Below are 26,897 nucleotides of genomic sequence, written 5' to 3' on the forward strand. Positions count from 1 at the left end.
TTAAAAGGAATTGTTGCATTGTCAAAGAAGCCAGTAAAACATATTATATGGACTGTGTCTATAGCATGTCTAAAGTCTCTGGAAGCATTAGATGAAAGTGAATGTAGTCTCTTTGATGGCGTTTGTGACAATGGCCACTCTGGCATTGTGTACACCAGGATGATAACGTTGATAGCAGTCAATACATTCCTGAACAACTATTGTAAAAAATAAAATGGGCAAAGACTGTCACAAACATCACAGAGGAAACTGAAAACTTTGCAGAAGTGATGTAGCTGCCTTTCACATTAATTTGCCCCTGAACTGCAACAACATGAGTTGAAATGACAACTGGTGAAATTTAGATTAATTGAAGGCCACAATGTGAGTTTCTATATTTTCCTCTAATTTACTAATTTACTCAAAAGAAGTTTCATAGGAAGATTGAATGTTGTACTCTCTTTCTATTACATTTGTTGGTTCCCTTGAACGTTTGTGAATGTACTCACAATGAACTCTGTACACCAATATCTAGTGTAGCTGGGTTTTTTTGTAACTGGAGATTATAATTGAAGTTTACTGTATGTGAAAACTTCTTACCTAAGTATGAGTTTGTGCATATTAATATCTCATGCTGTGTCAATTGTAAATAAAAAGTAATACTGAAAATCAAAAGTTATTAAACTCTTACTATTATTTGACAATACCATCATACAACAGACATCCACCACTTTCCCCTATTATATGCTTGTAAATTATACGAAACATACACTCAAATATGCAAGGGAAACTGAACTCAGTAACACTGTAAGCTAGTGTGAAGAATCTGGAATACTGCAGTGAAAGAATCAAGAAAATATCTTGTTGCGTACACGAGAAACTGCAAGTTAAAACACTTGTGACAGTAGCTGGCAACTGCAGAGTTCAGGGACTGTAGGACTACCTTTGATGACATCACAACCTGGTGTTCAGGCTTTTCATATAGGAGGTGGTGGTACTGCACAGGTGAGTGGCAGGCCAGGGACTCTGACCTGGGCCGCTGGCGGCAAGGTGATTTGCGCCCACCGTGGGCGGGGCAAGGCAGGAGGGAGGCCAGCCGTGCCACCCCATGAGGAAGGCCAGCCGACCTGAGGCTGCGGGGGGGGGGCACCGAGTACTTCTCCCGGCAGGGGGGGACAGGACTCAGGCAGCCTGGTGCAGCAGGATGCAACTGGGCGGCGAGGGGCGGGCAGGGAAAGCGGCCAGCAACAACCAGCCTCCAGACGCGGTGTGGGAGGCTTCCGCTGGGTCCTACCTTCCATGCATTCCCAGCAGGCGGAAGGGAGGCTGGCTTGGTGTGGGGGGCAGGCAGGGGGGTCGGAATGATCGAGGGCTGGCTGGGAAAACAGAGACAGGAGAGTGGTGGGGGTCACAGAATAGCTCCAGCATTTCATCCCATCCTTCTGGAGAATCCAGGAGGGATTCTTTAAGGAGCAACAACAAGAGGAGCCGCTGGCTGGAGGCACCGGGCCATTCCTGTCCCGTCCAGGAAATGAACAGGCCACGCATGGCTGGGTGGGAGGGGATAGCGAACCACTCATCCTGCACACCTCTTCCTCCTCCAACCTCTCCGCGCCCCCCTCCCTGAGCCACGACGAAAGCCGGGTGAGCCGAGACCACAGGCACAGTCCTGAGGGCACTGCTGCTGCCCCCTCCTCCCCAGTCTTAGACTCCCTCGCCTGCCTCGGCCAACAAGGGAGCAGCACAAGCTGGGCCGCATTCCTCGACCCAAGCCACTAAGCAGCGCCTTGCTTCTTCTCCCCCCCCCAATACACTAAAATACATTAAAATGCAGAGGATTTATTATTTTGTTATTATTTAAAAGTATGCCCCCAAAATCCCTAGCTATGGGGCTGCTTTATTCATAGCTAAATCTCCTTCCACAATCTGAGCATTTATACTGTTTCACCCTGGTTTGAATTTCTCTATGGTTACAGTACAGTTTCTGAGCAAATGCACATTCCTTCCTATAGCTTTTATGGTTTCAGCTCTGTGTAGTCTGTGGTTGTCATTAAGGTGTGAAACACGGGGAAGGTCTCGTCATAGTCTGAGAAGCTACATGGTTTCTCCCCTTGTGGGTTTTTTGATGTTTTTGAAGGTGGGATTTCTGTGTGAATTTCCTTTCACACTCGGAGCATTCAAAAGGTTTCTCCCCTCTGTGGATTCTTTGATGCCGCTGAAGACTGACACTCCAACGGAATTTCTTTCCACACTCTAAGCATTGAAAAGGTTTCTCCCCTGTGTGGATTCTTTGATGCCCTTGAAGATGGCCTCTCCAGCTGAATGTCTTTCCACACTCCAAGCATTCAAAAGGATTCTCACCTCTGTGGATTCTTTGATGCTGTTGAAGATTGCCACTGATACTGAATCTCTTTCCACACTCTGAGCATTCAAAAGGTTTCTCCCCTGTGTGGATTCTTCGATGCCGCTGAAGACAGACACTCCAACTGAATTTCTTTCCACACTCTGAGCATTGAAATGGTTTCTCCCCCGTGTGGATTCTCTGATGCTCTTGAAGACGGCCTCTCCTGCTGAGTCTCTTTCCACAATCTGAGCATTCAAAAGGATCCTCACCTCTGTGGGTTCTTTGATGCTTTTGAAGCTCGCCATTGTTACCGAATCTCTTTCCACACTCTGAGCATTCAAAAGGTTTCTCCTCTGTGTGGATTTTTTGATGCCGCTGAAGACTGAGACGCCAACTGAATTTCTTTCCACACTCTGAGCATTGAAAAGGTTTCTCCCCTGTGTGGATTCTTTGATGCTCTTCAAGATGGTGTCTTCTGCTGTATCTCTTTCCACACTCTGAGCATTCAAAAGGATTTTCACCTCTGTGATTACTTTGATGCTGTTTAAGAGTGCCACTGTGACTGAATCTCTTTCCACATGCTGAGCATTCGAAAGGTTTCTCCCCTGTGTGGATTCTTAGGTGCAGTTGAAGATGACATCTGCGACTGAATCTCTTTCCACACTCTGAGCATTCAAAAGGTTTCTCCTCTGCCTGGGTTGTTTCCTGCAAAAGGAAACGTGATCTGTCCTTGAAACACTTTCCGCACAGAAAGCATTTATTTGCCTTCCCATCAAATAAACTCTTCCCACTATCTGTGCAGATAAATGGCTCTCTGCCTGAATGGTGGAAACTCTGTCTCTGGTGTTGAATAAGGTTTGATTTCTCTGAGAACGTCTCATCACAGTCTGAGCAGGAATACAGTTTCTCTCCTATGTTTCTTTGCTGTTTCATGAGCTCTGCTCCACAAAGGAACCTCTTTCCACACTGCAAGCAATTATGGGCCTTCTTCACAGGGTGCTTTTGCGAATCAATATCATTTCGAATTTGATCTGACAAATTCAGTCCCCAATCCAAGCATTTGTGTGTTTCCTCCACCATGTGAATTACTTCAGGGAAATCCCCTCCTTGACAAGGAATGGGGTTTCCCCTCGTCTTCTCAACATGGCTTCCCTCCAGCATCTCTGGTCCATCTCGATCCCAGAAGTTACATTCAGACTCTTCCTCCTTGTCTCTTTCCAATGAGAACCCCTGGAATTCTTCAATCGTCTCCTGGGCATCTTCAGCTGGAATAAAGAGAGACGTCCAATCAGCACTAATGCAAGAAGCCGAGCCACCAATCAGGCATTCTTGATTGATAGTATGCATTTTGTTTCCTCTGTCAGACCTTCTCTCCCCGTCCACTCAACCTGAGCTGCTGGTCCCAACCCTGGCTGGGCCCTTCAGTAGTGCTGTTTTTATACTCTGACTATTTCTCCACTCACGAAAACTCCCTAAGACATTTAGAAACACCCCAATATGTACTTGAAGGCAAAAAGTGGCAAAGAATCATTCCCCCACCCTTTGCATTTCATATAATCATAGAGCTGGAAGCGATCTCCAGGGTAAACTAGTCCAACCCCTTGCACAATGCAGGAAATTCACAGATACCTCCCCCCCCACACCCAGTGATCCCAGTTCCATGCCCAGAAGATGGCTAAAAACCTCCAGGATCCCCGGCCAAACTGGCCTGGACAAAAATTGCTTTCTGATCCCAAAGTGGTGATGAGCCTTTCTCTGGGTGTGTAAAAAAGGGCCATGAGAACTAAGCACTGAAGCAACCCTTCCTGCCCTTCCTCTCATGATCTGCCTAAGTTTACAGAATTAGCATTGCTGTCAGATGGCCATCTAGCCTCTGTTTGAAGACCTCCAAAGAAGGAGAGCCCACCACCTCCCGAGGAAGCCTGTTCAACTGAGGGACCGCTCTGTCAGGAAGTTCTTCCTAATGTGTAGCCAAAAACGCTTCTGATTTAATTTCAACCCATTGGTTCTAGTCCAACCTTCTGGGGCAACAGAAAACAACTCTGCACCATCCTCTATAGGACAGCCCTTCAAGTACTTGAAGATGGTTATCATGTCACCTCTCAGTTGTCTCCTCGCCAGGCTAAACGTACCCAGTGGTCAATATTACTATTGTAAAACAACACACATCCAGAAATAAATATATGAAAAAAGATTTGATGCAAGAGACACGCATCCAGACACACTGGATATTTGTTATCAGAACAATCTGGAGAGCACGTGCAGTTACCATGAGAGATTATCCATGGCCTGCTGTGTAAACTTTTAGCAATTCCACATCACATGAGAAAGTAACACCTGACTCGAAAGAAAATCTTTTTTTTCATATATTTATTTCTGGATGTGTGTTGTTTTACAATAGTAATATTGACTACTGAGGAAGGCCCCAAGGGGCCAAAACATGTATGGTCTACTGGTCATAAGATATACCCATCGATTGTATATGTAAAACTATCAGCTCTGTGTGTAAAGAGTTTTAGGAGTCTGATATTTGGATCATTTCTTTTAACCTATTTTATCTTTTACTAATATGTTGTTGTTGTTCAGTCGCACAGTCGAGTCTGACTCTTCGCGACCCCATGGACCAGATCCCGCCAGGCCTTCCGGTCTTCCGCCGTCCTCTGAAGTTGGCTCAATTTCCACGATAATAAATATTTGTATTTTTATAATAACTTACTTTGTTAGCTTGACCCTCATATATCACAGCCATACCTTGGGTTGAGTTCCCTCCCCATCTTCATTGCCCTCCTCTGGACACATTCCAGCTTGTCTATATCCTTCTTAAATTGTGGTGCCCAAAACTGAACACAATACTCTAGGTGAGGTCTAACCTGAGCAGAGTAAAGCAATACCATCACTTTGCATGATCTGGACACTATACTTCTGTTGATACAGCCCAAAATGGCATTTGCCTTGTTAGCTACCGCATCACACTGATGACTCATGTTCAGTGTATGGTCCATTAAGACCCTTAGATCCTTTCTGCACATACTACTGCCAAGACAAGTCTCCCCCATCCTGTAATTATGCATTTGATTTTTCCTACCTAAATGCAGAACTTTACATTTATCCCCACTGAAATTCATTTTATTTGTTTTAGCCCAGTTTTCCAGCCTGATTTTGACTTGCCATGCAGGTCTTCTGATGATTAGTTACCACGACGTCTAGCCCAGTGACCATACAGAGAGTTTCCTTCCTGGTCTGGTGAGAGCTGTGAGAAGCTGGTTTTCAGCCTCCCAAAATACATGTTTGCTGGGGGCGGGGTGGGAGAAGCCAGGAGCTCATGAATTGAAGCCCACAGTTCAAAGGGGACACCATGATTTTTGCAAGAGATGCCAGCAGTGTTCCCTCTAAGCTGAGTTAGTGTGAGCTAGCTCAGAGTTTTTTAGCCTCCGGCTCACACATTTTTATCTTCGCTCAGGAAGGATGGCTCCAGAGCAAATTAATGTATGCAGTGGCCAAATAGCTCGCTCACTTTAATGCCAGCAGCTCACAAAGTAGAATTTTTGCTCACAGGACTCTACAGCTTAGAGGGAACATTGGATGCCAGTTGTTGGGGGGAGGGAAGGCCAGGGGGCCTCTTGCTCAGGGGTCCCCAAACTTTTTGAGCCTGCAGGCGCAGGCGGAATTCTGACCCCACACAGTGGGTGCAGGAACAAAATGGGTGCCACAGGAAGCAAAGCTAGCCACAAAATGGGTGCCACAGCTGGATTTTGGTCACACAGTGTAGGTCCTTGCGCTGTGGTGGCAGGTGCTACCAAAGCAACATTTTAAAAAATCTGCACAGCCAGTCCAATCTCCAAGAGTCAATCAGAGGCCTTGCTGGGAAAAATCCCTACCTGGCCCCACCCGCTTCCTAAAATCTTTTGGCAGGCACCAGAAAAGGTGTTGGTGGGTACACCATGTTGGGGAGCCCGATCTAGCTGACCGCTCTAGGAAGCAGGAGACAGAGCTTTGTCCTCATCCAGCAGGGCTGTTCTCAAGTTACCAGCCCCTTTCCTTTAATAACCCATTATTTAAGGATTCCCCAGCCCCTCAAGAGCCACAGCTGAGCTCAGCCCCAGAAGGAGCTTCCGGGCCTCCAGATCCCAGGCCCCAGAAGGCCTCCCTCCCTCCCTCCTTACCCAGCGGACTCGATACTTCTACCAAACCAAGAGTTGCTAAGAAGTGAAGCAGAAATCCTCCGTTCCCATTCCTTTCCCCTTCCCTCGACAGAACCAAGAAGATACTCACTCTCAGCCAGCTCATCTGGGACGGAAATCCTCTCTTGAGATCCTCTTGAGAAACTCTCCAGCCTTTCTTCAGATGCAAGGCCTTTGTCCGTCTCCACTGTAGCCTCTCTTACATTCCTGGCTTCCTCGGCACAGAGAGAGAAAGAAAGTGATCCTTCTTATATGGGGAATGAAAGAAATGGAAGAAACAGGAAAAATGCTTCTGGAAGGATGGAGATATGATCAAGATCGAAGCCCACAATCTCAACCATTGTAAAGGGGACAGATCCATTCCAGGTCTCAGTCAGCTGACCACAATCCCATTCAGGGGGGAAGGGTGTGTTGTGAAGGCTGGCAACTGAGATTTAGGATCTGGCCCCTTCCAAAGTGTTTCCGAGGGCCTCTCAGCCCCACCTTTGCCGCAGGCCAAGACTTGGGTGATGGCCACAACACTGGCCTCAGTTGCCCCTGGCAAGCCAGGTGTCTTGGGTCACTCCCTCAGGCCATGCTGAATGTCACTTTCACTGCTACCCCTACTCCTCAAGACCCCAAACAGGGGACGAGTAGTGTAAAAAGGTAAAGGTAAAGGTTCCCTTGCTCGAAAGCCAGTCGAGTCCGACTCTAGGGTTGCGGTGCTCATCTCCGTTCCAAAGCCGAAGAGCCAGCGCTGTCCGAAGACGTTTCCGTGGTCATGTGGCCGGCATGACTAAACACCAAGGCGCACGGAACGCTGTGACCTTCCCACCGAAGTGGTACCTATTTATCTACTTGCAATTTCTTGCTTTCGAACTGCTAGGTGGGCAGGAGCTGGAACTAGAGACGGGAGCTCACTCCCTCATGCGGCACACTCGGGTCTCGAACTGCTGAACTACCGACCTTCCACAGCCTGCAGTTCAGCGTCTTAGCCACTTGAGCCACCGCAGCTCCTTGACAAGTAGTGGGGCAGGCCTAAAACATTGTATTCATGTTCACCAGGCCCCAGCCTGTTAGAACTCTCTGTCAAATGATATCCGTGCCATGCCTGCCCTATTAAAGTTTTGCAGGGCATGTATGAAGGAGATGTTCTGCCAGGCCTTTGCTTGAGCCCCACGTAAGTGAGGAAGGGCAGTCAAGAAATCTAATAAAATAAATAAATAAATAAATATTTTCAGCCATGCCTTATCCCAATGGCAGGAATTTGCACCTTTGGCACCTATGAAAGGTCCTTACCCAGAAAGGCCACGCTCCCATAGTTCTCCAGCATGACTTCCCTGTAGAGAGCTCTTTGGCCCGGATCCAGTAGGGCCCACTCGGCATCTGTGAAATACACGGCCACCTCTTCAAAGGAAAAGGGACCCTGGAAGAAAAAGCAGATTCCCTCTTCAGAGATCATGCCAGGGAGAGAAGGCACACTGGAAAGGGGCAGTCTGGGAGGGTGCAGGATGCAGGGCTTGGCATGGGCAAAGGGAGTGGCACTCAGAGCCTCTCTCCCTCGGACACCTCAGCAGCAACTGCAGGAGCAAAAGGAGGGGAGACCCAGGCCGTCCCCTGCTCATCTCCTTTACCTGAACTAGAAGTGCAGCAGCCATTTCCACACATCTGCAAAGACGATGGCTCGACAACATCTTTCCACTGCCTGCAAAGGGGGACAAAATTGGAAGGAAAAGAGTTAAGCTTAGACTTCATATTTCATTTGCTTGTCTGAATGCATTCCTGTTCCCAAAGCTGTGAACCTTTGCTCTACATACACGCCACAAAACATGTAACGCTTTTTGTAAAACTGTTTGAGATGCGGGATGGAAGCATCAGGTGCCCACGTTTCAGACTTCTGTGAGACTTGGATCGATGCCCTGTCAACTCTGGAGCTCCAAAAATTTGACAGCTGGATCAGCCCAATGAGCCACCCAGTCCAGGTATCCATTCTCCCATCGGCTTGCCCCTTCCACTTGCCCTTATGTTCAGATCGGCAAGAGGAAAAGAGGGGGCCGGAAATGAGGTCGCACAACACGTTGCCGTCACATCGAGCCAAAAACCTCATTTGAAGCTCTGGAGAATCTAGAGTGACACTAATAGGTTTCCAGAGTGTCTGCATCCAGGTGTTCAGCCAGATGAGACATCAAAGTGATATCAAGTCCACCCTATAGCTTGCAGGGATGCCAGGCAACGGCATGTTTCTGACTGTGGCCTGACAGGTGCCCTTGGAAAAGCGTTAAGCAGGGGCACAGAAACCAAATTATTGGCCTGTAGCAATGAGTTTCCAGAGGTATGCTGCCCCAGAACATGGAGGTTCCATTTATTCACATTGGCTAGTGCAGTGATAGCAAACCTTTTAGAGACTAAGTGCCCAAACTGCGACCCAAAACCCACTTATTTATCACGAAGTGCCAACACGGCAATTTAACCTGAATACTGAGGTTTTACTTTAGAAAAAAAACCACACATTAACTTAAGATGATCCAAACAAAGTAAGGAAAGCAATCCCAAATGCTTTCATTTACTTAAAATTAGACAAAAACACTGTGTCGTAATAGGTTGATTTTAACTACCCACACATTGATTGGGTCAATATGTGTTCTAGTCGAGAGAAAGAGATTGAGTTTCTAGACACTCTAAATGACTGTGCTATGGAGCAGATGGTCACGGAACCTACCAGGGGAGAGGTGATCCTTGATTTGGTCCTAAGTAACACTCAAGACCTGGTGAGAGATGTAAAAGTGATTGCACCGCTTGGGAACAGTGATCATAATGTTGTTGAGTTCAACATTTGTACAAATAGGGAATTGGCCAAAAAGACTCACACAACCACTTTTAACTTTAAAAGGGGTAATTTTTCTGATATGAGGGGACATGTGGGGAGGAAACTGAAGGGAAAAGTAGAAAGGGTCAAAACCATTGGGGAAGCTTGGAAACTGTTTAAAACTACAATTCTAGAAGCTCAAATAAAATATATTCCGCAGGTTAGGAAAGGCACAAACAGGTATAAGAAAAAGCCTACATGGTTAACAAACAAAGTAATGGAAGCTGTAAAAGGTAAAAAGGATTCCTTTAAGCGGTGGAAAGCTAGTCACAGTGAGGCTGATAAAACAGAACACAGGCTATGGCAAATAAAATGCAAGTCTGTGGTCAGGCATGCAAAAAGGGAATATGAGGAGCATATAGCAAAAAATGTAAAGACCAACAATAAAACTTTCTTCAAATACATTAGAAACAGGAAACCAGCCAGGGAGGCAGTGGGGCCCTTGGATGACCAAGGGGTAAAAGGAGTACTGAAGGATGATAGGGAAATGGCTGAGAAGCTAAATGCATTTTTTGCCTCCGTCTTCACTGTGGAAGATGAGAGGTGCTTGCCCACTCCAGAGCCGCTGAGTTCGGGAGGGGTGTTGAAAGACCTGAGTCAGATTGAGGTGACGAGAGAGGAGGTCCTAAAACTGATAAACAACTTAAAAACTGATAAATCACCAGGCCCAGATGGCATACATCCAAGAGTTCTGAAAGAACTCAATTGTGAACTTGTGGATCTCCTGACAAAAATATGTAATCTCTCCTTAAAATCAGCCTCCATTCCTGAGGACTGGAAGGTAGCTAATGTCACTCCCATCTTTAAAAAGGGTTCCAGAGGAGATCCGGGAAATTACAGGCCTGTCAGTCTGACGTCGATACCGGGTAAATTGGTGGAAACCATTATTAAGGAAAGAATTAGTAGGCACATAGATGAACAAAACCTATTGAGGCAGACTCAACATGGGTTCTGTAAGGGAAGATCTTGTCTCACTAACCTGTTAATGTTCTTTGAGGGGGTGAACAAACATGTGGACAAGGGGGATCCAATAGATATTGTTTACCTTGACTTCCAGAAAGCTTTTGATAAAGTTCCTCATCAAAGGCTCCTAAGCAAGCTCAAAAATCATGGGATAAAAGGACAAGTCCTTTTATGGATCAAAAACTGGCTAATTAATAGAAAACAGAGAGTGAGTATAAATGGGCAGTTCTCCCAGTGGAGGGGTGTAAGCAGTGGGGTACCACAGGGATCAGTACTTGGTCCACTGCTTTTTAACTTGTTCATTAATGATTTGGAGTTGGGAGTAAGCAGTGAAGTGGCTAAATTTGCGGATGATACGAAGTTGTTCAGGGTGGTGAAAACCAGTGAGGATTGTGAGGCACTCCAAAGGGATCTGTCAAAGTTGGGCGAGTGGGCGTCAACATGGCAAATGGGGTTCAATGTGGCCAAGTGCAAGGTGATGCACATAAAGTGCAGAAAAGGGCAACTCGAATGATAAAAGGGTTGGAACACTTTCCCTATGAGGAAAGGTTAGGGCTCTTTAGCTTGGAGAAATGACGACTGAGGGGTGACATGACTGAGGTTTATAAGATTATGCATGGGAAAGAGCAGGTAGAGAAAGAGGTACTTTTCTCCCTTTCTCACAATACAAGAACTTGTGGGCACTCCATGAAATTGCTGAGCGGTCGGGTTAGAACGGATAAAAGGAAGTACTTCTTCACCCAAAGAGTGATTAACACTTGGAATTCACTGCCACAGGAAGTGGTGGCGGCTACAAGCATGGACGGCTTCAAAAGGGAATTGGATAAGCATATGGAGCAGAGGTCCATCAGTGGCTATTAGCCACAAGGTATAGATAGGGACTCTGGGGCAAGTGATGCTCTGTCATCTTGGTGCTTGGGGGGGTCAACAGTGGGATGGCTTCTGGTGTCCTGGCCCCACTGGTGGACCTCCTGATGGCACTGGTATTTCTGGCCACTGTGTGATACAGACTGTTGGACTGGATGGGCCTTTGGCCTGATCCAACATTGGCATTTCTTATGTTCTAAAATTATTTGGCAGAGAATTCAACACTTTAATGATGGTCTGGGCCTGGCTGGGGCAATGGCACACGTGCCCACAGAGAGGGCTCTGAGTGCCACCTCAGGCACCCGTGCCATAGGTTCGCCACCACTGGGCTAGTGGCTGTGCCCAGATTTGTCTAGCTTTACACTCCCTTCAACAGAAGGAAGGTGAGATATGACTATTTTATTTCATGGGAATAAAAATGGAATTGCCTTCCATGGATCTCTTGCTACCTCATACTGCTTCTTAACTGATTAGTTTTCAGCAGATTATGAAAATATAGAAAAAGCTAGACCCCACTGGGATGCCTGCGAAAATCTCTCACAGATGCATAGAATCTCACAGCTCAAAGACTGATAGGCCTGCTGTTGTCTTCTAACAAAAGAGGTAATGTCTCCATATGATCTATACTTTGGAGCAAAGGAAGAATTAAAAGATTTCTAGGCTCAGAAGAATGATTGCATTCAAAGGTCATGTGATACAGAGTGTCTACACTACCTGCCTCATAGCCAGAGTAGGCAGTCTTGGGATGTGTCAACAGAGGCATAACATCCAAATAACAAGATGTCATAGTCCCGTTGTATACTGTATTGGTCAGGCTGCACCTGGAGTAATGTGTGGTGTTTTGGAGGCCTCACTTCAAAAAGGATGTGGATGGAATGGAGCAGGTGCAGAGGAGACCAGCGAGAATGATCGGGGGCCTGGAGACCGAGCCCTATGAGGAAAGGCTGAGGGGCTTGGGAATGTTCAATCTGGGGAAGAGGAGGTTGAGGGGGGACATGATGTTTCTCTTTAAGTGTTCGAAGGGCTGTCACTTAGAGGAGGGCAGAGAGCTCTTCCTGTTGGCCGCAGAGGATAGGACTTGAAATAATAGGTTTAAATTAAGGACGGGAAGGTACTGGCTGGATATTAGGAAAAACATTTTTACAGCAAGAGTTGTGCAACAGTGGAATCAGCTGCCTAGGGAGGTGGTGAGCTCCCCCTCACAGCCTTTAAGCAGCGGCTAGACAAAGAGAGAGAGAAAGAGAGAGAGATTGGATTTATACCCCGCCCTTCACTTGGAGTCTCAGAGCGGCTTACAACTCCTTTCCCTTCCCCTCCCCACAACAGACACCCTGTGAGGTGGGTGGGGCTGAGAGAGCTCTGACACAAACTGCTCTTTGAGGAACAGCTGCAAGTGGAGGAGTAGGGAATCAGACCCGGTTCTCCCAGATTAGAGCCTGCACACTTAACCACTACACCAAACTGGCTCTTGTCAGGGATGCTCTAGGCTCATCCTGTCTAGACGGGGTTGGACTAGATGGCCTGTATGGCCCCTTCCAACTCTGTGATTCTATGATTCTAGGGTGTGGTATCTTACAAGACCTGCCATGCAATACTCTAGATGGTAGGGCATTAGGGTACACCAACATCAAGGCCATTACGGACTAGAATAACGGAACACAGAAGTTGCATCAGACGTGGCAGGAAGAATGCACCCCTGACAGAGCATTTCATGATGGCAGGGCATAATGATAAGGATTTTTCCTTCTTTGCACTCGAGTATGTTCGGCCCAGAAGCCACCAGCAGATGATCCAACAACTGAAAAAAAGAGAACTATTTTGGATACATACTCTTAAGACTGCAACTCCATACGGCCTGAATGAGCATATTGACTGGTGTGCAATATAATCTTGATTATTATTATTATTATTTTGAACAATTTACTTTATGGTCCTCATTGAATCTATACTTTGTATATATTTCTGATTGTGTGTATGTGAAAATAATTATTAACCATCATGCCACATATGTATGACTTCTGAGGAAGGCCTATTTGGCTGAAACGCGTACGGTCAACTTTGTAAGCCCTTGATATTGTTATATTTTATATACATTGGTTGTAAATGGGCCTCTATATATGTTTTAAAATTTGTTATTATTATTAATAAATACATGTCCCTCTTTTTATCTTTTATGGAAAGGTTTTAATATTGGCCCTCCTTTTCACTAAACATTGCTTGGTTTTGGAGGGCATTAGGGCACACCAACATAAAGGCACGCCTATAGCGAGGAACTGTCAAATATGAGCGATAATTGGGGAGCGCTAGAGGTTGAAGAATGCCAACAAACTGAGTAGAACAAACACGTCATGCTCTACAAATTGTACTGTTATAATTGTACTTAAAGAGACATTTCTTAATCATTCTTATGGCTTCCCGTCTGGTAACTGAGTAAAGGGAATCCAAGGAAAGATTGAAGAACTGTAGTCGTTGCTTGACAAGTTTATCTCAGTGGGAAATATAAGAGTTCTCTCTGACTAAGCCTAGGTAACCCTCTTGGATGTCGCGGTGTATAATTTTAACTTTAAGGGAGAAAGCCTACAACCAGGCCCAGGCTTCAAGAGATGGTAGTCCCTAGTTCATATTAGAGGGCTACTCCCGCTGCACAATTCGGAATTCCTTTGGGCTTCTAAGAGGAGGGAATGTATTATTAACTGCATACGACTTCGTATTCCTTGCCTAACAGTTTCGATACAATATGCCAATAAAGGTTGATTGACTGAATTTGGAATTCCACGGATGGGACATAGGATTTAAGATTAATTTAATCGAAGGACTCCCCTATTTCATCAATCTAAATACCAGCTCCATATACTTTGCGTGGCCACCTTGACATTAAACAGTTTGATAGCGGCTGGGATATATGGAGTCCCAGAGGAATAAAAGAAACCACAGGTGATATTTGATGCTGCTGTAGCCAATCGTTGAACATGACCAGCTTGCACTGACCAAGCTAATCTCTGGTCACACCAGACCCTTAAGTATTTAAAATGGGTGACCTCCTCAATATCCTCCCATGAATCTGTCTAATCCCCTGCCAAGGGAGTGGCCACCACTACATCCTATGGCCCTGAGTCCCAGAAGTGTATTCTGTGTTGTGCACAGCAGTATTCCCTTTTTCTCTTGTCCTAAGTCTTCTGCCCAAGAACTTCACTGTGTGCCCCAATCCCATCTGGGCACAAGGCACCCTTACCACATGAGAGGGCATCTTGGGCACGCTCCTGGGCCTGCTCCCTTTGCCCTTCCTCCGAAGGAGATCCTTCCTCCTCAGAGAACTCTGCTTCCGTCTTCACTGCTGGTCCCCCCATCTGAAAGAGCAGGAAAGGAGATGGGGAAGAGAAGGAATGGAGCAGGCTGAGGAGAGGAATCCTGCCCCACTCCCAGACTCCTCACCCGTGCACTGACCAGCTGAGATGGTTCACCCACAGGGACAAGAACATAAGAGAAGCCAGTGTCGGATCAGGCCAATGGCCCATCCAGTCCAACACTCTGTCACACAGTGGCCAAAAACACCAGGTGCCATCAGGAGGTCCACCAGTGGGCCAGGACACTAGAAGCCCTCCCACTGTTGCCCTCACCCCCCCCCAGGACCCAAGAAGACAGAGCACCACTTGCCCCTGACTGAGAGTCCCTATCTATACCTTGTGGCTAATAGCCACTGATGGACTTCTGCTCCATATGTTTATCAGGGATGGGTTTTCTTCCCAGGCGAGAGAATTATCTATAGGCAGAAATATCAGGCAGGGAAGCCTTGGGATAAGGTTGTCCCTTGAACTGAATGAATGAAATCCCCTCACCTGCTCTGCCTGCCTCTTCTCCTCTGCCTGATTCAGGAGGAAACCTTCGGCCAGGGCCACTGCCTGGGAACTTGTCTCCGGCCTGCATCCTCTGACCCAGCGCTGCATTTCCGGGGGCAGGATGGCCAGGAACTGCTCCAGGATCACCAGGTCTAGGATCTGCTTCTTGGTGCGCCTCTCTGGCTCCAGCCAGTGGTTGCAAAATACATGCAACCGGCTGCAAACCTTTTGGGGCCCATCCATCTCCTGGTAACGGAACTGCCTGAACCACTGGCTGTGTAGATCTGCGGTCTTCGTGTCCTGAGCCATGATCTCTGGCACAGCTCTTTCCCAGAATTCAATGCCACTCTTTGCTTGGATGGGATAGGGGCCTCTCCTTGATCTCTTGCCGATTCCAGGTCCTTCTCTTCCATCTCCTTTCCCATCTCTTGGGTCACCTCCGACTGTGGAAAGATACATTTACTCAGTTGGCTATGAAGAGGGAGAGGAAAATATATCAAAAAGGCAGAAAGAAAGCAAAAGGGAATGGATCTACATCACCAACCCCGGTCAAGAGACATTCAGGAATTGGTCTGGTGGATCAGAAGGAGAGCCCTTGTTGTAGTTTTCACATCAGCAACTCAATAGACCAGAAGCATTAGGCAAAAGCTCCGCCCAAGCAGCCAGCAGAGGGGAAGGGCCGGGGGGGGGGGTGTCACCTCCCCAGGTCAGGGCTCAGGAGGGATGAACAGGAGCAGGGGGAGGCGCTGAATCTGCAGATGCCGGTTGAGCGGGGCAGGCAATTGTCGTGAACGATTCCTCCCATAGGAATACGCCTGGGACTCCTTCCGGGCCTTCCTACAAACTCCATGGATCAGAATTTACTGATATAAATATAATTTATATAAATTTATAAATTTATTTACAGAACTCAGATCCAGTCTCTCTGCCCCCACAAGGGGCGGCTAACAAATTACAGCCTACGTAAGAACATTACATTTTCAAACTATTCAAAACCCAGCCCCACCCCTCGATAATGCACAGAGCAGCATTTCTCCCATTCAAGACTGAAAAGCTTATACCCCCCCCCCCCACCGCTGTCAACTTACTTGTGTCACAGGGCTCTTTTTGTAGAAAAAGCCCAGCAGGAACTCATTAGCATAATAGGCCACACCCAACAACAGAAACTCATTAGCATATTGGGCCACACCCCTGACAACACAGCTCATTAGCCCATTAGGCCGCGCCCCCACGTTACCAGAAGTGTGGTAATCCAGGCACACTCACCTTTTGCTTGTTCTTCTGTTTACCTTGTTTGTTGTCAAATCCCAGGGCCTTTTTTGTAGCAGGAACTCCTTTGCATGTTAGGCCACACACCCCTAATGTAGCCAATCCTAATGAGTTCCTGCTGTTGGGTGTGGCCTGTTATGCTAATGAGGTTCCTGCTGGGCGTGGCCAACTTGGGAGCCAGCCGGAACTCTGTTCCTGTGCGTTCCTGCCCCAAAATAGCCCTGCTTGTGCATAAATCTTTGCAGGATCCGGCCGCAAGGCTTTTTCCTGCTGTTACATATCTGAAGCCTTTCCTGGTCTCTTTGGCAATTCAATAGCAAAGCCCGCCTCCCAACACATACTGGAAAAGAGCCTTTCCTGTTTTCCAACCCCCCCCTTTCTTGGCCTCTCTAGCAAACAGCTCTGTCAGTTTAACCCTTTCAGAGCTGCAGACAAATGAAAAATGTTTCCTGCCACCCCATAAAGAGCAGCGCCTAAACCCTGATGGATTAGATTTCAGCTAGGCTGCAATCGGCCTGTGCAGCTCGGCAGGATTGTTCTGGAGTAACTCCGCACACAGTTATTCTCCTGGGGAATCCCAGACTGTTCAGCCATCTCAGAGAATGGCACGTTTGAGCAGAAAAGAAGAAAATTAGGGCAAACGAAAGCAAACCCACAGCCAGCAATCCGAAGCAGGTCTAAACGGAACCTTCCCCAGGCCCATTCAATTTGGCTTACTCCCAAGAAAGCGGTTTTAGGATTGCACTGAAAATGTGTGTTCCTAACAACATCTTCCCTATTAAGGCCCCGGTCACACAGAGCATTTGCTGTGCTAAAGGCACGATGGTCCCGCGGGTTTTCCGGGCGCGATCACACCGGAACATCTGGGAGGCGTAGCACACCCGTGGCGAACCGCCAAAGATGCGTATTTAAAAAGTGCCTGGGACGACCTACTGGCAAATGGTTTGCCACGGGCTGCATGCGGACTCCCTGGGAGTGATTGCGCCGGCGCGCGACTTTCTCCCCATCATCGTCTTCTCTGCGAGGAAGCCGCCATTGCGTCTGATCGCATAATGGCGGATCAGAATCCAACGGTGCAAATAGCCGCCCTTCCCCCCTGCGTTTTCCGGCACGTCTGACTGGGGCCTTAGTGGCACAGAGGCTGAGGCCTTCATAAGAACATCAGAAGAGCCCTGCTGGACCAGACCAATGGTCCATCTGGTCCAGCATCCTGTCTCACATAGCGGCCAGCCAGTTCCTCTAGACTGCCAGCAACAGGGCACAGAGGCTGAGGCCTTCCCCTGAGGTCGCCTCCTGGCTCTGGGATTCAGAGGATTAGTGCCTCTGAGTGTGGAGGTCCCCCTCAGTCACCACGGCTAGCAGCCATTAATAGACCTATTCTCCAGGAATCTATCTAATCCCCTTTTAAAACTGTTTATTCTTGTAGCCATCACTCCATCCTCTGGAAGCGAATTCCACAGTTTCATCACTCTCTGTGTGAAGCAGGATTTCCTTATGTCCATCCTGAACCTACTTCCCATCAGCTTCATTGGATGCTGCTGAGTTCTAGTCTTTTGGGAGAGGGAGAAAAAAATTCTCTTTCTCAGCTCTCTCTACCCCATTTCATAAACCTCCGTCATGGAGATCAGCTGTAACAGCAGGAGATCTGCAGCCACCCCCTGGAGGTTGTCAACCCCATGTTCAGCCAGGACCGCACATCTGTCCCACTGGGCTTGATTTCCAGCCAACTGCATGGCCTTTATGCTAGGGACACACTTATGCAAGCAAGCCAAATAGGGTAAGAAATGGTGCTTCTTGGTTATTCCTGTTAAATCCCACATTTTCAGAGCCCCCCCCCCCACCAGCTATTTCAGGCTCAAAAAGCTTCTTTTCATTCCTCAGTAGAGGTTTTTTTGGCAAATTTGTAAAAGTATGACGTTAAAGAAAGTTATCAGGACAAACATATCTTCTGCCAGTAGATGGCACTGCGGGATTGTTTTCAAACAACCAGGCTGCCTAAAGGGTGACTTCCCACTGGTCAAAGGGGTTCTTTTTTTGGTAAACAAATTTTTATTTTCTCAGGAATACAACATATAAAACATTTCATTCTATCAATTGTCTACCCCATTCCCAGTTCCTCCCCTCCCTCCAATGGCTTCCCACAATGCTTCCACCCCTGCTCCAAATTACTTCATATCATCAACAATATCAGTTTTTCATCATTACAATCTAAAGATAACATCGTTTGACTTAATATTGATCTAAACATATTAAGTTTTGTTTCACATCCCAGTTCTTTTCCAGATAAATTTTAAAATCATTCCATTCTCCAAAAAACTCATCGTCTTCTTTGTTATTCAGTTTTTTTGTAATCTTATCCATTTGTGCCATGAACAGAACTTTTTGTATCCATTCTTCAACCTCTGGTACCTTTTCTGTCTTCCAAAACTGAGCATAAATCATTCTCGCTGTCACTATCAGGTACCAGAGTAAAGTTTTTTTAGTCGTATTGACTTCTTCCATTTTGAGTCCCAAAAGCAGAATTTCCGGTGCTTTTTTAAAAGAACATTTCAGTATTTTTTGCATTTCATTGTGGACTTTTGTCCAAAAGTCTACAGCTTTCTCACAAGTCCACCACATATGATAAAATGAGCCCTCATGCCTCTTACATTTCCAGCATTTGTTTGACATATTTTGATTCATATTTGCAATCTTCTTAGGTGTCATGTACCACCTATACATCATCTTATAACAATTTTCTTTAACATTAGTACATGTCGAGATCTTAATAGAATTTTTCCACAAATATTCCCAGGTTTCCATAGCCACTTCCTTATTCATATTAATAGCCCATTTTAACATTTGTTCTTTAACAGTTTCATCTTCAGTATACCATTTTAACAACACCTTATACATTTTAGAAATATTTTTTCCTCCTCCACTCTCCCATACCTTTTCAATTTCATTTTTTTCCTCTCTAAAACCATAGTTTTTTTTGTCAGATCTAAAAAGATCATAAATCTGCATATATTTCAACCACTCATATTCATATTCAATTTCATTCTGCTTTTTCATTACCCACTCTGTTCCCTCTTTTTTAATTAAATCTCTATATGGCAACCAGTCTCTACCTCGCTGTCTTGAGTAAGATATCAACACTTCTACTGGTACAATCCACAATGGTCTTAAGTCACTCTGGTACTTCTTATATCTTGTCCATACCATATACAAAGCTTTTCTCACCAAGTGAAGTTTAAAAAAACTGTCCATTTTTATCTTGTCATACCATAAATATGCATGCCAGCCAAATCTACAATCATGCCCTTCCAACCCCAACAATCTGTCATTTTCAAGCTTCACCCATTGATCCATCCATGTTAGACAAACCGCTTCATAATATAGTCTAAGATTTGGCATTTGTAGACCTCCTCTTTCTTTGGCATCACAAAGTATTTTCATTTTGATCCTTGGTTTCTTGCCTGCCCAAACAAATTTTGACAACTCTTGTTGCCACTTGGCCAACAAATCCGTTTTATGCAGAATTGGTATTGTTTGGAACAGGAACATCAAACGTGGTAGGACATTCATTTTTATAACTGATATTCTTCCCATCAGTGATAAGTTCATTTTATCCCATTTCTTAAAATCTTGAGTCAGCTTAGTCCATAATTTCTCATAATTATTCTTATATAGGTCTATATTTTTTGCCGTTAATTCAATTCCAAGGTATTTTGTTTTTTTAACTACTTCACATTGTACCAGTTCTTGTAGTTCCACTTGTTTTTGTTTGATCATGTTTTTACATATAAGTTTTGTTTTATTCTTATTTACGTAAAAGCCGGCCAATTCTCCAAACTCCTTTATTTTTTGAAAAAGCAATGTCAATTTTTCTGTTGGGTTTTCCACCATAAACATTACATCGTCTGCAAATGCTCGATATTTGTATTGGTGTCCTTTATGTGTCAAGCCCTTTATTTCTTGATCGTACTGTATTTTTTGTAAAAGTATTTCCAATACCCAGATAAATAATAACGGTGATAACGGACAACCTTGCCTTGTTCCTTTCTGTACTTTGAAGTTATCTGTCAGTTCTTTATTCACATTTATTTTAGCTCTTTGTTCAGAATAGATAGCTTCAATACAATTTCTAAAATGTTGTCCCGCTTCAATCTTTTCCATCATCTGGTGCATAAAATTCCAATTAAGATTGTCAAAAGCTTTTTCTGCATCAACAAACAGAAAAGCTACTTCTTTTTCTGGGTGCTTTTCATAATATTCAATTGCGTCCATTACTATTCTTACATTGTCTCTAATCTGCCTTTTGGGTAAAAAGCCCGCTTGATCTTCAGAAATTACCGTTTGTAAATAGTTTTTCACCCTTTCTGCAATAATTTTTGCAAAGATTTTATAATCGTTGTTCAAAAGAGATATTGGCCTGTAGTTCTTTACATTTGTTGAATCTTGTCCTTCCTTTGGAATCAAAGAAATAATTGCTTCTTTCCATGAGTCCGGCACCTTTTTGTTTTCTCTTATTTCGTTGGTTAAAGCTTCCAGGACCGGGGAAATTTCTTCTTTCATCTTTTTGTAGAATTTCGCTGTAAATCCGTCCGGCCCAGGCGCCTTCCCCAACTTTGTCTCTTCTATTGCCTTCATCACTTCTTCTTTTTGAATTGGACCATTTAATAAATCTTTGTATTCCTTACTTATTTTTGGTAGTGGAATCTCCTTTAAATATGTTTTAATCTTCTCAAGATCAACTCTAGTTGTTTGGAATAGTTTAGCATAATACTTGAAGAAACATCTCTTTATTCCATTAGGATCAACGAACTCTTTTCCATCTTCTATTATTTTGGTTATCATTCTTCTCTCTCTTCTAGCCTTAAGTTGCCAAGCTAAGTATTTTCCCGGTTTGTTCGCCCCTTCAAAAGATTTCTGTTGTAACTTCTTTAAATTCCAATACATTTCCTGATTCCAAGTCTCATTCAGTTGTTCCTTCAGCAACTTTAATTCTTTAATAATTTGCTTTTTTCCAGGCTTCTTTTTTAATTCCTTTTCTTTCTGAGCAATTTTTTCTAACACTTCTGTTTGTTTTTGAAGTTTTTCCTTTTTTTGCTTCACGTTTTGCGAGATGAGAATTCCTCTCATCACCGCTTTATAAGCATCCCATACAATCTGTATCGGTGTTTCTTTATTTAAATTTTGTTGAAAGAATTGTTTCGTTTCTTCCTTTAACATCTCAATTACCGTTTTCTTATCCAACAAGTCTTCATTAATCCTCCACAGAAAGGGTTTTTTCCTTTCTGTGGAACTCCATACCACCGGATTGTGATCTGAATTACATCTTGGCAAAATTTCAGTCTTATGTGTTTTCATTGATAATTCTTCAGACATCCAAATCATATCAATTCTGGAAAAAGAGCAATGTCTATTGGAATAAAAAGTAAAGTCTTTCTGCATCGGGTTCCATTTCCTCCAAACATCTTCTAATTTTTCTTGCTTAACTAATTCAAAAAAATTCTTTGGCAATTTTCCGCTGAATTCGTTGTCCTTTTGTGGTTTTCTGTCTAGACGATCTATTGTCCCATTAAAGTCTCCGGCCATAATAACTTGCTCATAAGTCAATTGTTGTAATTGGTCAGTTATATCCTTAAAAAATTTTTCCTTTGCTCCATTGGGTGCGTACACGTTGATCAACAATGTTTTTTTCTGCTGAATCATTAATTCCACACCCACGTATCTGCCATCTATGTCCTTAAAAATTTCTGTAGGTTGTAACTCCTTCTTCACATATGTCACAACTCCTTTTTTCTTGTTTGAGGCCGCAGAACAAAATTCAATTCCAAATAAAGCATTCTTTAAATATTTTATATCCTGTTTTCTAATATGTGTTTCTTGCAAGCATATCACGTTGCATTTCTGTTTCTGTATCCAATGATTGATTCTTTTCCTCTTGTTTGGTGAATTTAATCCATTAACATTCCATGACAACAATTTGTACTCCATTATGCGTTTTATTTTAAAGTTCTCCAAAGACGTCCGCATTGTCCGCCTTAAATTTATAAAAGTCCATCATCGATCTGATCTGAATCCTCCCACCTTGATACGTAAAGGATAAACCTTGTGGAATCTCCCATCTATATCTGATGCTCAAAGCTCTGAGTTTGTCCGCCAAGGATTTATACCTTTTCCTGTCTTGCAGTATTGTTCTTGGGAGTTCTCTCATCACCATAATTTTGTTTCCCTCTATTACAAAAGGGACGTTGAATTGCTTCTTGAATATCTCCTCTGTTATTGATCTTGTTACAAATTGTACAATTACATCCCTTGGTAAATTCTTCTTTTCTGCAATTCTGGAGTTCACTCTATAAATCAAATCAAAGTCTGAGTCCATTGACCCTTCCTCCTCGCCCAGAAAAGCCGTTATCACTTCCATCATTTTTTCTTTTAAGTTCTCATTCTCTGTTTCCTTAATGCCTCTGAATCTCAGATGAGTCTGCATCCTTCTGAACTCCATCATTGTCTCTGATCTTGTAATTTGTTGAGTCAAAGAATCTTGTTTCTCTTCTATTTTTTGTATCTTCTCCTCTGTCTCTGTAGTCTTGGTTGCATTTGCTTGAACATCCTTCTTAACTCCTTCCATTTCTTGCTTGATTGAAGTTATTTCTGTAGTAACCAATTCCTTCAATGCTGTTATGTTCTTCTCTTGGACTTCTTCTAGATGTTTCAGATGAATCTGAGTTTGCTTCTCCAGTTGGTCCCCCAATGTTTTTTCTATCTGCTCCCCCATGGCTTGTATTGCCTCTGTCATTCTCTTCTCCATTGCTTCCATGGAGGCTTGCATCTCTTTTTTCTCTCTTTACCTTGACATTTTGGGGGTTGAAGTAGATCCAATCCTAGGTCTCACAACCGGTTTAAGTTCTGGGTCTGAGTCGGCTCTTTTCTTGCCTCTCCTGGTCTCCGTCTTGGCGATTTCTTTCCAATTCACAGATTCGCAAAATAAAGCACTCTTCTAGATGATAAGATTTAGTCCTCCATGCCTCTCTGTTTACGCTTTCCAAAGACCCTTAGAAATATATTAAAAAAGCAAATTTAGTTGAAGTCCTCCTCAAAATGTCGGGCGCAACTTCTCTATGGTAATTTCATGTAGAGTAGGTCAGATTGGTATTTTGCAGGCCCTTCCTTCCGCATAAAACTCACTTCCGGTCCGGCACCTTTAAAAGTTCCACTGTCTTCCTTTCGCTAATGCCCGTCTAGGAATTCAACTTCCTGGATGTTTCACACGGACCTCTTTCTTTGTGACACCAGCCTGCTCTTCCCACGCTATTGTTCGTGAGTTTCGATTTTACAGTTGCGCACACGGCTCCATCTTCACCACAGGAATGTTAAACAATAAGCGTTTTTACAGTTTTTAAAGGCTTCAATCAACTTTTTTCTCTCCGGAATCGGATTTCTGGGATTTACTATTCATTTTCCGCTCAACCGCTTAATTCAAATTGACTCCAAACTCAGTTCAGGTAAGCGGCACGTTTTTGTTATCTAGCACGTTCAAAACGGGTTTCGCATTGTTTCTTTTAACTCACAGTTGTTGTCCTTCTTCAAAGAGGTCGGCTGACGAAGAATTTATGCCGGTAATCCGGCTCGATCGGCCACTATAGAGTTGCTTGGCACTTGCCTTCTTCGTGGGAGGAGGTCAAAGCCCAATTCAGCTTCTTCCGAAGCTGGATTACGCCAACCTCACACTCCCTCTAGGGCGCTGCTGCCTGCTTGTCCCCCCCCCTCGCTGGGGAGTGATGCGTTGGGCTGTGTATTGCCCAAACTGTCAAAAGTGTCCGTCGCTCGCTTCGCACGATCGCGAAACGCTTCAGTCCTCCATCTTAGCCAGACCGGAAGCCCCTGGTCAAAGGGGTTCTTGACAGCTTCTGCAAAGATCATCCGCATGACCTCATCCCCAAATTCGGCACCTTTTGTCCCTTTTGGCACAGCATATTTTCTCAGTGTGTGGGCAAGAAGATGCACAGTTTTACAGGCCCCGCTGACATTGGGACCCCGTTCCTTGCCCCAGCCCCCCCTATCTGTCCTTCTCTGTACTGAAGCTTTTTAAAAATATCACTCATTGAAACAGTGCTATGACTTTAGTAGCTGACATATCAACTAAACATATTTCTGTAACAGAGCAAAGTTTGGCTCTAGTGGCACCTTTAAGATCAACAAATTTAATTCTGGGTGTAATCTTTCACGGGCATCACAGCTGTGTGAAAACCGAGGTGTGACTTTAGCGCATCTGAAAACTGTAGGGGAATACCAATGGGTTTCCAGAGTGCCTAAGTCCAGGTTTTCCGCTGGATGAGACAGCAATGTGACAAGTCCATCCCATGATCCAGCACCAAAGCTTGCTGGGGTTACAAACCATAGCCTGACAGCAGCACATGTGCAAGGGATCTAGGTGTTCCGGTTGATCACAAGCTAAACATGAGCCTGCAGTGCGATGTGACTGTGAAGAAAGCTAATGCAGTCTTAGGATGCATTAACAGAAGCATTGTGTCCAGATCACGGGAGGTGGTAGTTCCGCTCTATTCTGCTGTGGTCAGGCCTCACCTGGAGTACCGTGTCCAGTTTTGGGCACCACATTTTAGGAAGGATGTTGACAAGCTCGAACGTGTCCAGAAGAGGGCAACCAGGATGGTGAGAGGGTTGGAATCCAAGCCTTGTGAGGAAAGGCTGAAAGAGTTGGGTATGTTTAGCCTGGGAAAGAGAAGGCTTAGAGGGGACATGATTGCAGTCTTCAAGTATTTGAAGGGCTATCATGTAGAAGATGGAGCAGATCTATTCTCTCTTGCTCCGGATTGCAAGACTAGATCTAATGGGTGGAAATTACAAGGGAGTCGTTACTGGCTAAATATCAGGAGAAACTTCCTAACTGTAAGAGTGGTTGAGCAGGGGAACAGTCTGCCTCGGGAGGTGGTGGATGCTTCTTCGCTGGACATTTTCAAGCAGAGGCTGGCCAACCATCTTTCGGGTATGTTGTAGGTATGTAGGGCTATCTTTCGGCTATGCTCCTGCAGAGGGCAGGGGGTTGGACTAGATGACCTCCAAGGTCCCTTCCAACTCTAACATTCTATGATTCTATGATTCTATCCCCAGTTCAGCAGACTGTTTCCCGCCGTGGCCCACCAGATGCCCATGGGAAGCCTCTAGGCAGGGGCACAGAAGCCAGGTTACTGGCCCCTCGTGAAAACTTTTCCGAGGTGTGCGGCCTCAGAATGCGAAGGTTCCACGTTCGCCATGGCTAATCGCTGCACCCAGATCTGTCTGCCTTTCCTTTCTTGAGCCACCTGGAGCCCCTCCAACAGAAAGAAGGTGAGACATGAACATTTTAATTCAAGCAAATACAAACGCAACTCCCTCCCAGAAGTCTTGTCTAATCCCCCCTTAAAGTGAATGGCTATCAGCACATCCCATGTTACTGGGTCCCACAAGTTAGCTCTGCGTTGGTTACATAACTATTTCCTTTATCTACCCAAGGACTTCGTGACGTGCCCCAACCCCATCTGGCCACAAGGCAGAGCCTTACCACACTTTGGGGCCTGGGCCCTCTGCCCTTCCTCAGACGGAGCTCCTTCTGCCCCGGAGAATTTAATTTCCATCTTCATTGCTGGTCCTTGCATCTGAAAGAGCAGGAAAGGCGATAAGTAAGAGAAGGAATGGAACAGGCCGAGGACAAGGATCCTTCCCCACTCCCAGACTGCTCAGCCCTGCATCCACTGGCTTAGCTGGTTCAACCACAGGGGCAAGGAATCAGGACTGGGTTTCCTTCCCAGTCGAGTGAATGTAGAGACAGAATCTGGCAGGGAAGCCTTAGCATAAGGTCATTGCTTGAACTGAGTGAATGAAACCCCCTCACCTGCTCTGCCTGCCGCTTCTCCTCTGACTGACTCAGGAGGAAACGTTCGGCCAGGGCCACCGCCTGGGAACTGGTCTCCGGCCCGCATCCTCTGACCCAGCACTGCATTTCCTGGGGCAGGATGGCCAGGAACTGCTCCAGGATCACCAGGTCCAGGATCTGCTTCTTGGTGCGCCTCTCCGGTTCCAGCCAGTGGTTGCAAAGTCCATGTAGCTGGCTGCAAACCTCTCGGGGCCCATCGGACTCATGGTAGCAGAACTGCCGGAAGCATCGGCTGCGTGCATCTGTGGTCATACTGTCCTGAACCAAGATCTCTGGCACAGCTCTTTCCCAGAATTCAGCACCATTTCCTGCTTGGATGCAATGGGGACCTTTCCTCGATCTCTTGGCAATTCCGGGTCCTTCCGGGTCCTTCTCTTCCATCTCCTTCCCTTTGGGTTACCTCCGACTGTGGAGAGATACCCTTACTCACGTGGCTATGAAGAGAGAGGAAAATATATCAAAAAGGCAGAAGGAAACCAAAAGGAAATGGAGCTACCTACGTCACTGACCCTGGTCAAAAGGCACCTGCAGGCTGCGGTCACACATACCATTTGAAGCGGAGGGGAAGGAAGGCTATTTCCTCTGGAGGAATTTGACATGCAGTTGCGAGATCACACAGACCTTTGAAGCTGCCCGGGCTTAGCCTGTCATTGTGTGATCAGACGCAACTGTGGGTGAGTCTTTTTTTTTT

The 26,897-nt window shown here is 45.3% G+C and overlaps 1 protein-coding gene across 1 annotated transcript; it reads right to left on the reverse strand.

Moving 5' to 3' along the window:
* Positions 1 to 2,021: 2,021 nt before the first annotated feature.
* Positions 2,022 to 25,547, reverse strand: LOC107122446 (zinc finger protein OZF-like). The gene is made up of 5 exons (XM_015425549.1): positions 25,483 to 25,547; positions 15,405 to 15,486; positions 14,412 to 14,526; positions 3,089 to 3,588; positions 2,022 to 2,863 (listed from the first exon to the last, which is right to left on the reverse strand). Exons 1-5 carry the CDS (start codon positions 25,545 to 25,547, stop codon positions 2,030 to 2,032), a joined length of 1,596 nt encoding a protein of 531 aa, XP_015281035.1. The 3' UTR covers positions 2,022 to 2,029.
* Positions 25,548 to 26,897: the final 1,350 nt, after the last annotated feature.

This window comes from Gekko japonicus, unplaced genomic scaffold, assembly GCF_001447785.1.
Source record: "Gekko japonicus isolate JY-2015 unplaced genomic scaffold, Gekko_japonicus_V1.1 scaffold729, whole genome shotgun sequence".
In the NCBI taxonomy this organism is placed as follows: Eukaryota; Metazoa; Chordata; class Lepidosauria; order Squamata; family Gekkonidae; genus Gekko; species Gekko japonicus.

Excerpts from the sequence above, each read along its gene's own strand:
- LOC107122446 (XM_015425549.1), bottom strand. The coding sequence starts at position 25,547 with ATGGCGAACGTGGAACCTTCGCATTCTGAGGCCGCACACCTCGGAAAA. Across the intron at positions 15,487-25,482 it reads AAAGTTTTCACGAGGGGCCA|CCAACTGAGTAAATGTATCT; the intron begins GTAACCTGGCTT and ends CCCTCTTCATAG. Across the intron at positions 2,864-3,088 it reads AGAGTTTATTTGATGGGAAG|CATCAAAGTAATCACAGAGG; the intron begins GCAAATAAATGC and ends ACTCTTAAACAG.